The 12,693-nt window shown below is 43.9% G+C and overlaps 1 protein-coding gene across 2 annotated transcripts in view; it reads left to right on the forward strand.

Moving 5' to 3' along the window:
- ralgps2 (Ral GEF with PH domain and SH3 binding motif 2) overlaps positions 1 to 11,805 on the forward strand; it is a 70,412-nt gene extending 58,607 nt beyond the window's left edge. Inside the window, exons 10-21 of one of the 2 annotated variants that reach the window (XM_041934635.1) lie at positions 848 to 985; positions 2,043 to 2,133; positions 2,445 to 2,512; positions 2,613 to 2,751; positions 2,893 to 3,044; positions 3,144 to 3,198; positions 4,299 to 4,376; positions 5,289 to 5,394; positions 6,221 to 6,313; positions 7,089 to 7,194; positions 7,674 to 7,765; positions 7,875 to 11,805. In XM_041934635.1, the coding sequence (XP_041790569.1) occupies positions 848 to 985; positions 2,043 to 2,133; positions 2,445 to 2,512; positions 2,613 to 2,751; positions 2,893 to 3,044; positions 3,144 to 3,198; positions 4,299 to 4,376; positions 5,289 to 5,394; positions 6,221 to 6,313; positions 7,089 to 7,194; positions 7,674 to 7,765; positions 7,875 to 7,904 (1,148 nt within the window). In that variant the 3' untranslated portion in view covers positions 7,905 to 11,805. The remainder of the gene's footprint in view (positions 1 to 847; positions 986 to 2,042; positions 2,134 to 2,444; positions 2,513 to 2,612; positions 2,752 to 2,892; positions 3,045 to 3,143; positions 3,199 to 4,298; positions 4,377 to 5,288; positions 5,395 to 6,220; positions 6,314 to 7,088; positions 7,195 to 7,673; positions 7,766 to 7,874) is intronic. The other variant, XM_041934636.1, reaches the window with a different exon arrangement.
- Positions 11,806 to 12,693: the final 888 nt, after the last annotated feature.

The following is a 12,693-nucleotide window of genomic DNA, read 5'->3' on the forward strand; positions in this document are numbered from 1 at the left end:
GCGTTTGCACACATCTGCGAGTCTAACACAGTTTTCTGAGGAAGGTGGGGCGTAGGGGTGTCATGTTAGTCTACTGTGCGATAACTTTTCTTACATCTGCACTTAATCTCAACACTGCCGTGTGAAAGGAACATTGAGCAGGAGAGAGAGGAGAAAAGAGGAGCATTTAAGGAAAGGCACATCATCAGTTCACTTCTGAAGCTTGTTAATCTCAATTTTCAGAATGGTGGGAAGCTGCTAGTGGGTGTTTCTCTCAATGTTAATATTTATGTAATGAGAAATTATGATCCTCAGCTCTGCTCCAGGTCTGCCAAAAAGAGACAAGGAGAGAGCAAACAAGGAGGAAAGAGAAGTGGCCTTGAGTTGGAAGGGCTGAAGAGAATCAGTCATCCACTCAAGACACTTATTAAGATCCATGGGAAACAGGTCAGGGCAAAAAAGCAAAAAACAAAAGTCAGTTTGAAACTTGGGGAACTCAGGGTTCTTATTCCCCTCTCTTTCGGCCCTTGTGATATGAGATAAGTGGTGTGTGATTACCAGCTGGTCTTCACATCAACAAATCCGCAGCTGCATTGCACTTGCACCATGCATCCGTGGAAATCTGGCCCTTTTACGATGTCCAGCCTTGTTTGTGTCTGCGCGTTTGCTCTCTAATGAGCGGGCAGGAATAAGCCCATGTTCCCCAATGGTGTATAATGTTTAACACCTCCCACAGATGGACGCTGTCCTCATTTGGCTTGCGCCGGGGTCCTCGACTCACTAAATGCTGACAGCATGAGGCAAGAGAGCTGTGTGTTTCTCCTGGTTTGATGTGATACATCTTTTTCTGTCTCTTGCTTTATTTCAGGGATGTACCTGTCCGATCTGACGTATATAGACTCGGCCTACCCCTCCACGGGCAGCATACTGGAGAACGAACAGAGATCCAACCTGATGAATAACATTCTCAGAATCATATCGGACCTGCAGAGATCCTGTACCTACGGTGAGTTTAGACAAGCACACGCAGTCACTCGTTCATTCATGGGATGGCAGTGTGGGATATAAGATGGAAACATCCACCCAGCTGAAGTCTGTGTGAGGAACTCCCAAGTCCTCAGTGTGCTCTGAGATCTGATTATGCCCATCATGTACAGGAACAAAATTGAACACAGAGGTAGAGTAAGTCTGCATGAAGGATCCAGGGAAACTGCGTTGTAGTCTTGGCACCTTCATTTTCTGTTGCCTTGGTGACACAATAAAAGAATATCAGCTATTCATCAATACGTCTGTGTGTTTTTGTGACATCTGAACAAGTTGAATTAAATATACTCAGATTACTTTCCTCCGTCTGCTCTGTGGTGCCTGTTCCCCTCACATTTTGGTTTGGTTTCAGAGAGACAGATGCACTGTTATAATAATTATAATAAACTTTGCACTTCTCCAGAACACATTTAAAACACAGAGTATAAAACAGACTTTTTCATAAAATGCAAATGAAATCACTAAAAAACAGTTTTAAAATAACTGTTTTTTAAAGTGATTTAAAGGAGGACACAGAATTTTTAGCCCAGATCTCCTCAGGCAGGTCATTCCAAAGTCTACGAGCTTAAACTGCAAAGGCTCTGTCACCTTTGTGTATCAGTCTGCACCTCGGAACAACAAGGAGATTGCAGATCCTCCAGCATATGGTTATTAGACTTTAGTAGTTAAAATGGAGGAGAAATCATTCAACCATGGTTGTGCTACAGTATAATGGCACAGAGGATTGGAGAGAAACCTTTTTCTCAGTGAGCTGTTACCTAGCAACACTCGGGGTGCTGCTCTGTTGCTGACCTGATCATGTTAAATTTAAAGTCAAAATTTTACAATGATTAATGAAAGTTTCACATTATTAATACATTTTTATCCTCACTTGTGACATACATACTGCATAGGTATGTTGGCACTTTCAGTAACATGAGCTTAGAGCTTTAACAACTTATCCGGAAAATTAGTTGCCAACTATTTTGATAATTGATTATTCATTCATTCAGCCAATTGTATGCCTTTGCCTCTTTCAGATATACCAGTGTTGCCTCATGTACAGAAGTATCTCAACTCAGTCAGGTATATCGAGGAGCTGCAGAAGTTTGTGGAGGATGACAATTACAAGTAAGAAACAAAAACTTCCAGAATACACTGTAGATGAAACCAGCAACTGATGACCAACTCAAACAGATACCAAGCTTTTGCCTCATAATTTTTGATTTAGTCACAGGAGCAGGACCAGGAAGATCAAAATTGTTTTTTTCTTGTTTTTTTTTTATTTTTTAAATCCTGCTTCTAATTTTATTGTTTGCTGTTGGGCATGATGCTCATCTGTGTTTCCTAAAATAATCTTCCGCTCGCATAATTATTATTGTGGTGAGAAAATCACAGAGGATGAATTCAAGCTGATAGATGCATGACTGTTCTTTATTTAGGTTGTCACAGAAGATTGAGCCAGGCACCAGCACACCGCGAGCAAACGCCTCCAAAGAGGACCTTGCCGGTGAGTTGGATGTAAAACGTAGAATCACACCCGTTTTATCATCTCTTTCCGTTCTTCCATGGCCCATAAATCTGTCCTTACATCCCACTCTTACCTACAGGCCAGGAAGCATCAGCATCTCCTCTCTGCGGCCGTAAATGTACGATAGCAGCTGAAGGCACCAAAGTCCCGGCCACGCCGCCCTCGCCCAGGAACCTGCTGCCGTACGGGCACAGGAAGTGCCACAGCCTGGGCTACAAGTCAGTTTTTGTGTTAGATGATGACGAAAATGGTGGCTAGAAAATCATTTATAAGAGAGTGCTGTGAAGCAAAAATACTTACCTTTTTTTTTTTCCTTCACTCTTTATTGTCCGTCCCTGCTGTGTTCTGTGCTCACATAGTTTTATCCATAAGATGAATACCGTAGAGTTTAAAAGTGCTACGTTCCCGAATGCTGGTTCTCGCCATCTGTTGGACGACAGTGTGATGGAGAGCCACAGTCCTACCCGGGGACAAGCAGAGAGCTCAACTCTGTCCAGCGGTATTTCACTTGGTAAGACATACACATGTATACTTCTAAACCATGACGCACAGATCGTATCTTCAGTGTCATGTTGTGTAATTTTTGGTGATGATTTGTATCTGTATCCAGGGAGCAGCGAGGGCTCTGAGCTCAGTGAAGAGGTGTCTTGGCCAGCTTTTGAGAGGTAAGGTTAATACGTCGGTGTCTGCGGTGCTTTTTCGTCGCATCCATATGCAAGATCATAAAAATACCCCCATCCCAGATGTGATTGTGTAATTTTCAAAGCTCTGGCCTCAAGACACAGCTATGCAAAATGATTTGCCATTAAAAGTCACACACAGAGCCATACCCAGCTTTGCTTCTAGCCTTGCAGCCAGGGCCCGTCATGCCTCATCCCTCCACTGCTGCTTCTGTTTCTCCAGCACCCTGAAATGTATGAAGTGCTTACTATTCAAATCCCATAACCAGTAGTCCCACTGTGCCAACAAATGTGCACACTCACAAGTTCTGAAATGAAGATTAACAGCTCAAGATTCAACTGGACTGAAAATCACCTTTAAAGGGGCAATATGTAGGAATTTTGTTTTAAAACATTCCAAACTTAACTGCAATTATCAAGACAGCGTAACAAAATTACATTTTTGGCATTATGTCAAAGACATCTATGTATTGTGTTGCAGAGACAACTACTGAAGCTAGCATGCTAACCAGCTAACCTCGGCCCGTCCTGTCTCGTAATACCGCTTTGTGCCTCAAGAGGCGATAGTGAGTCACTGTAGTGTCCAGTGTGCCCTCAGTCTAACGACACCAAACTCCTGTTATGTTGCCTGCTCACCTGGCTCCAGTTCTGCTGCTCTGCCGGCATTCCCTGCTCGGTCCGTCCCCCCCACCCCAGGCCTGTGAACCTCCTCCTTTCTGTGGTCACATCTCCCGTCCAAGCAGGGTGTACCCCAACACTTCCCCGGGCAGAGTCAGCTCGGTGCACGACTAGCTGACCTAACTAGTTAACATAACTACAGTTAGCAGTAACTGTGATATTTTTCCCACTGTTTGTTTGTAATATGAATTCGACGGGTGGCAGATTCTTACATATTGCACCTTTAAGCTCTTGAATGACCCTGTAAACACATATCCATCAAGTCCTCTATCCAAATGGCCGCTCCCCCATCCAGCCCCAACCCATTCAATTCGGAGGGAAAAACAACACACACAAAAAACCCACCCACAAAGCCTTAACAGTGTCCCGTGCCCCTATCCTATCCTGTCTTATCCTATTCTGAACAGGACTCGGTTCTATCACTCTCTGGGCCCAGTGACCCGCGTGGCCCGCATCCCCTACAGAGGAGTCCTGAGGCCCAGCAGGTACACACGTCCCGACCGGAAATCAACCTAACCTCGACCAAACCCTCTCTTATCCTCACTTCACACCCTTCAGTTCCTTCCAGGGGCTGCTGCGTGCTGGTGCTTAGAGTATGTGTGTGTGTGTAGCGCTGGAATAATCCTGTGCGTGTGCGTGTTGGTGAAATCACAAATCAGGTGAAAGGCAAAGGATCGGTTTGGGGTCATGATTCTTCATCTTTCTCTCATCAGCTGCGTACTGTCAGTCTATAGCCTACCTTTTTGCTTTCTTAAGTTTCTTGCATGTCTGCCTCTCACACACACACACACACACACACACAGACTTCATTGTCAACCTAGACTTCTTCTTGTGATAAGCTTCCAAGATATTTCACAGCTTGGAGCTAAAAATTAGTTTCCACAGTCACACTCAGCTCCATGTGTTACTGGAAAGAAACTGTTACATCCTCATTCCTGAGGTAGAGAGGAACAGACTCTTCAGGTTTATTAAAGCCAATTCTCATGGACGTTGCATATTAAACATCCCTTGCGGTCAGGGATGGGTCTCTCTCTCTCTCGCTCCCTCTCCAGCTCTCTCTCTCTGTTTCCACCAGGCTTCACTGGGCTCCTGCACTGGGCTTCCTGCTCTGATCCTCCAGACAGACACAATCTGCACACCACCTTGTCCGTCTCTGCTCCTCTCTCTGCAGATACCAGTGTTAAGATTTATATCTGTGAATTGCGCTTCTTTGAAAACAAGACAGAAATAGATTCTTTTTAAACCTTTGCTTTAAGGCGGCTTTGCAGATTGTGTCTGCTTTTACAACTACTTCATCTCTGATTTGATCTGATGTATGGGTGCATGAGCACATGCATGTTTTCCTGTGTGTATGTTTGTGTATATAGCTTGTAATGTTTGTCTCTGTCCTGTTGTAGCTCAGCGGAGTCAGAGGAGCTTGCGGTTCACTTGTATCCCGGAGCAGTCACAGTGCAGGGGGTGTTGAGGCGGAAGACTGTGCTCAAGGAGGGCAAGAAACCAACAGTGAGAACACCTCATTCACTCTCATATATATAAATAGTATATAACCACACACATGTGTCAGTGTCCATGTGCTGTTCATACACATATACCTACCTATAGCTACACAGGAACAGATGGGCAGTAAATGCCGTCTGCAGAGTGCAGATAGGACCTCAGAGACTCCTTAACCTGTGGAACATCTCTGTTTCTGTCTGTTTCTTATATTCACTGTAATTTTCTTCCTCTCTCACCGCTTTTGCATTTTTTTCCCCACTGCTTTTGTTTACCGTGTGCCTCTTAAGCCATTTTTATATTAGTACTGGGATTATCCTATTCTGTTCTGGCGGGAAACAAATCTGGAGCTCTTTATGCAGTTGAAATAACTTTAAACTGTCATAGCTAGTCTGGGTGATTTACAAGCTTCTTTGATGATGTAACAAGGTCTAAAAGACCTTGAAACATTCCCGATCTGGCCATGCAGTCAGGCAAAATCTCTCTACACCAGGAGTATTAATTAGCGGGTTCACTTAATCCCTTTTGCTTTTCCCATGCTTTTCCTTCATCTCATAACTCTGTTTATTTTCCTTGTGTTAGTCCTTTAATCTTTCAGCGTGATACTGATTTTGCATCCAACCAAGCATTGACAAGCAAAGATTTTTACTTCTCCCACGATTCATCTCTCTGTCTCTTTATGTGTCGCAATTAAGGGTTTGTGAGTCACAAAAACATCCCACATAGTTTGCTCTTTCTAACAATCTGATGGCACACCTGTGCCATACTGTAGCATTTCATTGACCCAGTCAGGCTGAAGTGGAGCTGACGATTGGATTTCTCTGTTAACCTCCAGGTGGCGTCATGGACCAAATACTGGGTGGCTCTTTGTGGAGCACAGCTCTATTATTACCCCGCCAAGTCCCTAAAGGCCACTGAGAGAAAACACGTAAGTCAGACGCACACTGGTCTATCACATCATCTTTTAACAGTCTGAGGGCACATTCATGCCCTGCATTTTTGCAGCAGATGATAGAAACTTTGTGAGGCTTTACTGTTTATTTGTTTAAGCAGGTGAGGACAATAACAGATAGCTCATTACTGCACTGAGACACCTGACAGTCTCAGACGTCTTGCATGTGAACAGCAGCTGTTGATGCGAGAGTAAATGTAGCAAACGGCCCCAAAACACAGTTTTACAAGGAGACGACACATGATAGCCATTACTTACACACTCATGCGAAGTTGAACTACAGACTGAACTTGCCGCGACAGGAAATCATCAGCAGAAATGCAGATGAGAACAGTGACACCTTTTTCATGCAGTTCTGACACCATATAAAAACAAGTGGAGCATGTTTAGTGTATCTGGCTGTGTGTGTGTGTGTGTGTGTGTGTGCGCGCGCATGTGCGTGTGGCGGGGACTGGTCTCGGGTCTGGCGCAGTGGGGGGGTGGGCAGACAGATGGTAGCACTCATTGAATAATGAGAACAATGACATCACTGCAGTCTTGTGTGTCACTCACAAGGTAATAAGAACCTTATGGAGTGCACATGCATGCTCACAGGCATGCTGCAGAGGTTACACACTCACACTCTCTCTCTCTCACACACACACACACACACCTGAAGCTTGTGTTAACATTTCCTCCTCTTAAGGAGCATTCAGACACAACAGAGTCGGCGTGAGAAAGAAAATGAACTCTGCACTGTTTCTCTGTCCAGTTCAAGTCAACGTCCAGTAAGAGCGTGTGTGTGGTGGGTCTAATGGCCATGATGGCTGACGATCCCGAGCATCCTGATGTCTTCTTGCTGACGGACTCTGAGCACGGTGAGACACACATATGTGCACACACACAAAGAAAAGCAAAAAGGAAATGACTAACACAAGCCAGCAGTCAGCTCTCTGAAAACGGATGCTGTAAAAATGTGAACTGGGTCAGTGGAGGTTGGTTTGAACAGTGACATCACCTGTGCACCTTTATACACACACACACACACACAGACACCACGAATTCAGGTTATGTCTCACCAACCACGAAGTCTAACTGTAAGCTTAAGCATGTGACTGCATGCTAGTCATATCTAGCATTTTCATGTTCATACACAGCTGTTTAGGCACACACACACACACAGACACACACATACACACACACACACCTCTGTGCTGAACTTTTCCACTGTGACTTTGTTTTTGTTTTACCGGGCGGGCCAAAGTCAAGTGAGGCTTCAGCCATCTTTCCAGAGTGTAGAGAAGGCAGGTGAGAACGAGAGACTTGGCATCTCACGCTGTTTGTCTCTGTTGCCTAGGTAACACCTACAAGTACCAGGCAGGGAACAGAATGAACGCTTTGCTCTGGTTCAAGCATCTGAGTGTGGCCTGTCAGAGCAATAGGCAACAGGTATGGAGCCGCATAAAGACACACGCACACACACACACACACACACACGCACACACACACACAAACAGTTCACAGTTCCTTGCATTTTACACCTCGCCTTTGTTCCCAGGTGCCAGCCAATCTGATGTCATTCGAGTGAGCGATGCTGAGAAGTGTGACCGTGCAAAAGAGAGAGGGATGAGGTGCCAGACGAGGAGGAGAATGAGGAGGAGTATTGACTCATTAGTGGGAGCTTTCACTGCCATGAGCCCTGACCGCCGATTCTCCGATTCTAGCCCCGGCCTCACTGCAGCCTCACCTGCCACCACTGCCTTAACCACAGTACCCTGTGTGTGTGTGTGTGTGTGTGTGTGTGTGTGTGTGTGTGTGTGTCTGTGTGTCTGTGTCTGTGTGTCTGTGTGTGTGTGTCTGTGTGTGTGTACTGACTACTGAACAAGGACCTGCACCACTGCTCTTGTCTCCCATTTGCTCTTTCTTGTTTTTACTGTTCAGCACTTCAGCAGAGCCGTTCGACTTCTCCTCTCCTCTCTCACAGGCAGACTGTCCTCGGATGGACAGAAATAATCCTCTCCTCCGTTTGTTCGTTTTTTCTCAAGGGTTTAACTTTATTTGTGTCCCCGCCATGCTCCAATGCAAGATTCCCGTCTTTTTAATCGGCCGGACACACAATCGCAACACGCACACTCACATCGGACTAACACATTGGACTTTGGAGGGTTTGAAAACACTTTTTTGTACTTAATCGCTTGTTGGTATCTTTTCACTTGAGTTGACTTGGAGTCACAGGATTATTTACATAAGCCACGCACTCACTCACTCACTCTCTCACACACACACACACACAGGCCTATTTGATTGCATCGTCGTAAACGTAAGGGCTCTGATTCGCAATCGATTCCAGCAGAAACAATTCCCACACTTCCTGAATGTGTCCAGTTTTTATTACAGAATTTAGCCCCCCACCCCATCCTCTTTTTTTTTTTTTTTTGGTCAAATACTCGCTAAGTGTTCTGTGCATATGTGTGTGTGTGTATGTGTTTGTGTAACTGCAATGGGTGAGGAGGGGTGGGCATGGGAGGGCAAACATTTGCTTAAATGACAGGAATCTTGTCTGTGTTCCACATAGGTACGATTGTCCCAGAATCTAAGCTAAGACGTGTTCACGGGCAGGAAGACGATAGTTAATCCTTTTACAAACCTGTATCTTTGTGTTCTCCAGTGTTGTCTGCTCTCAGTTCACCAGACTCACACACACACACACACACACACACACACACACACACACACACACTTAACACTAAACACTAAAGACTTGAAACTGTGAAAGAGTCCAAAAGAGAGAGCAACAAGAACTCATAATACTATTATGATTTTATCTCCTTTTCTCCTTGTTGCTTCATGTGGTTAAGAGCCTCTGGCGTGGAGCAGACATTCAAAGCTACCTGGAGCCATAAAGAGTCTGTTTTAAATCTTGTTTGTTTATATTGTTTTGTGTTGTTAGTTTTTTCCTTTTTGGGAGGGATGGTGCAGTTCACAGTATTACCATGTAGTAGATGATTGCACGTCAATGTAGGTTTGTCTGTTACATTTGAATGTTACATTTTTGTGTTTTTCTCCTTTTTTGGAGCAGTTATTTTGAATATTTTATGTACATGTGATTTTTTTTTTTCTTTTTTGGTCCTCTATTCAATTAACCAGGACCCAGCTCAATTTTAGGCCCTAACCGTATTACATCTGATTTGGAATAGCATAAGCACCTTGGTTATAATTAGTGCCAAGTGATGTAACGTCACTGTTTTTCTTCAGGTTGACAAAGCGTTAGGACGGACAGAGCTGCAGTGGAATCAGACGTAGGTCCTGGCATGTTACAGTGGGAAAAACCTGGTGATTTCCACTGTGCATCACAGATGTTTCTGGGTGCCACAAATAGAGTTGCGGTTTGTTTTTGTTGGGAGCAAATCGCATCCAAATGAACAAACAAGATCAGCTTGATGGAGCTGAAAGCAACGGAGTTATCCAATAATTACCCAATAATAATCATCAAAATTCTAATCTCCTTTCTGTAACATTTGTTTACATTGTATGTTTACACACTCTTTTGCCCAAAATCACAGTCCCCTCAGTGCTCCACATGTACTTTATAAACCTTAGGAAGCATATTACAGTATATAGAAGTAAATATCCCACCTACCGATGGGGTATTGTAAGCTCAGAGTTAGTTTCAGGTTGTTGAAAGGTTGGGATGGGGTGAAGAGGTGAACATATAATCATACTCACTGGATCCCATTTAATGTGCTCATCAGCCCCCTTCTCTAGGCTAATATCCAGCCCATAGAGGCACAATGATGCATTAAAACTGCCCCAGCACAATACACCTGTCAACAATTGAGCTTTTTCAGTCAGATGAACAACAACAACAATTTAGTGCCCATAAAGAGACGCCCAGTCCTTTGTATATTAACTGAAGAAGAGATGGTAGTGGGTGAACCTGTGGAAGAATGAATGAGGAAGCCAAAGACAGGCATATGTAATGCGGCGGTTACTCTGAGTACTCTGAGCATTCGTGTGCCTGTGCATACTTCTCTATTTTTATAAAGCGTTGTAATTCAAGCCAGACAGGCAGTCCGTCGAGGCTGCCGTCCCTGCTGAGGAGCGGGGGCCACCGGCTCCCTGATCCTCCGGCCGCCAGCTCACGCCACGGCTCCACGCTGGCTTGTGTTGTTCTGGAAGTGTGAAGAAAAGGAGGACTCGTGAGCAGACAAGCGGTGGAAACTGCACTCATCTGCGTCCACTTCTGGCCTGTGAAAGACTTTTTTTTTGCTGTATAACGGAGCAGAGACTGTTTGAAGTGAATCCCAGAGCTGAAGCTCCACGGAGGCCGATCGGTGCTGGTGTTTGAATGTGATTGGTTGGCTGGGGACAAAGGGAGTCCGTGAATGAAATAAGTGAGACGGAGTTTGGGGTTTAGGGGTTTAGGGACTGTTTAGCTGTGTATATCTACAGAAGGTGGCTGGTTTATCTCTTCCCTTTCATATTCAGCCGAGTTGAACCTGCTGTCGTTTGTGATACACTGACTAATTGGTGCAGAGAAGCAAGAATTGATGCTGCCTCAGAAACTCTCCAACCCATCCTTCATCACATTTCCTTTCTATTTGATGTTAATTAAGAACGATGAAAGAAACGGATGTGGACTCCTGAGTTTTAAACCTAACCAGACTTTTGGGGGCATCTTGAAAGGTTTATTTGAATCATTTTGGGTTTAACAATCTTTCCCTCGAGGGAAACCCCAGATCATGTCGAGCGCTTTTCGTGAGGTTTTCCTCACTGCAACCTGAGTTTACATGATTGTCTTTTTTTTATTATCATTTCTGTACAGTGTGTGGTCAAAATAACGGAAACACGTGTTCCATTTTGGGATGTTTTGTGGTTTAAGTCAGCTCATTTCTTGGATTTCAAGGCCAGTGGCCACTAACATAATGACCCCAATCATCATCTGGTTCAGGACGAGAGTGGATCAAATTCAAATGTCAAGTGCTCCTCACTTGAGATCATTTTTGATTATTACAAAGAAACTTGATGCCGTGCTTGAAAATTCCCCTTTCTGTGCCGAATGTTCATGTTGTTTCCTTTCAATTGACCATACTTTCTACAAATGCACAATTTTCCCTTTATTAACTGTGTTTGAGTGAACTTGCTTTCTGAATTCATTCTTTTTAACGGTCATGACAGCTGAGACGAAGGGTTCAGCCAGAGGAAGTGTTTTCAGTTCAGTTAAACAAAGTGTTAATCCTCTGATTTGGTGGAGAGGTAGAATCAGCGTGAATCCGTGCCTCCCGTACGCCGGACAGGCATCGTTCACTGTTTGCCAGGGACGTCAACAACAATGTCCTTTGACTCTGATCCTTTACCTGCCTCTGTGTGTGTCTGTCTTTGTCTGCCGGTGTCATGACTGTGGCGAGCGCTGTGACCTCACCGCTGAGTGATGCGCTGCCTGGCGTGAAGACTGAGAACCAATAAACACTCTGCCCTTTTTTACTCCACACATCAGTCTCGTGTTCATTGTTCGGTTGAAGATTGTGTGCGACTGTTTGCCTGGGACATGGCAGAAGGCCGTTCTCCAGTGAGTGTGTGTTGCATCACAGTTGTATTACATGGCTCAATATTTAATAAATACAAACAATCAGTTCCAGCCTTTTTCAGGCTACTATCTAAGTTGTTGCAGAGTAGCAGGGATGACTGGGAGCTGCTGTAACTCTCCAGGAAAGTTGCCTGAAGGGACGTCTCCTGCAGACTCATCTTAATTTCTTTATTATAACATTATCCAAAATGTATTTTCTCGAATCTGCCAACAAAATACCAAGCAACAGATTACATTGACTCCAGTTACTGTAATTGTATTGCCTTTCCTTTTTCTTAAGTCAGTAATTTATCTCAGTGAAGCATTACCTCACAAGGCTGCAGTTCAATCATATAAATCATAGTGCAGATGTTCTTTTTTTTTTTGGTTCTAACATGAACAGCTGTTAGATAACTTGCAGTAAGGGGCCAAGTCAGTAAAGGAAAACATTACTTATGTAATTTCAAATGTTTTTCACCTAGACAAGGTATATTCAGCTCTTTGTTATATATAATGTAACGTATCTAACATGTTTTTTTAATTAAGTACAATTTAATTTTTTTTAGTATTTAAAAAGTTAGTCATGCAAAATATTGCATCACACTAACATGTGGGACATGATCTGTTACACCATGAAAGCAGGAAAAAACAGCTGTTTTTTCTTGGGAATTACAGACAAAACAATCAGGCCTCTATTGATAATTTAAATTAAAAATATGAAAAGGAATAAAAATAAACGTTTACAATCTGCTGACATGTGAGAACAAGTCCAAAGTAGTATACATTTGTTTTGAGGGGTCGCAATCTTCAA

This window comes from Chelmon rostratus, chromosome 4 (genome assembly GCF_017976325.1).
Source record: "Chelmon rostratus isolate fCheRos1 chromosome 4, fCheRos1.pri, whole genome shotgun sequence".
Taxonomy (NCBI): Eukaryota; Metazoa; Chordata; class Actinopteri; order Chaetodontiformes; family Chaetodontidae; genus Chelmon; species Chelmon rostratus.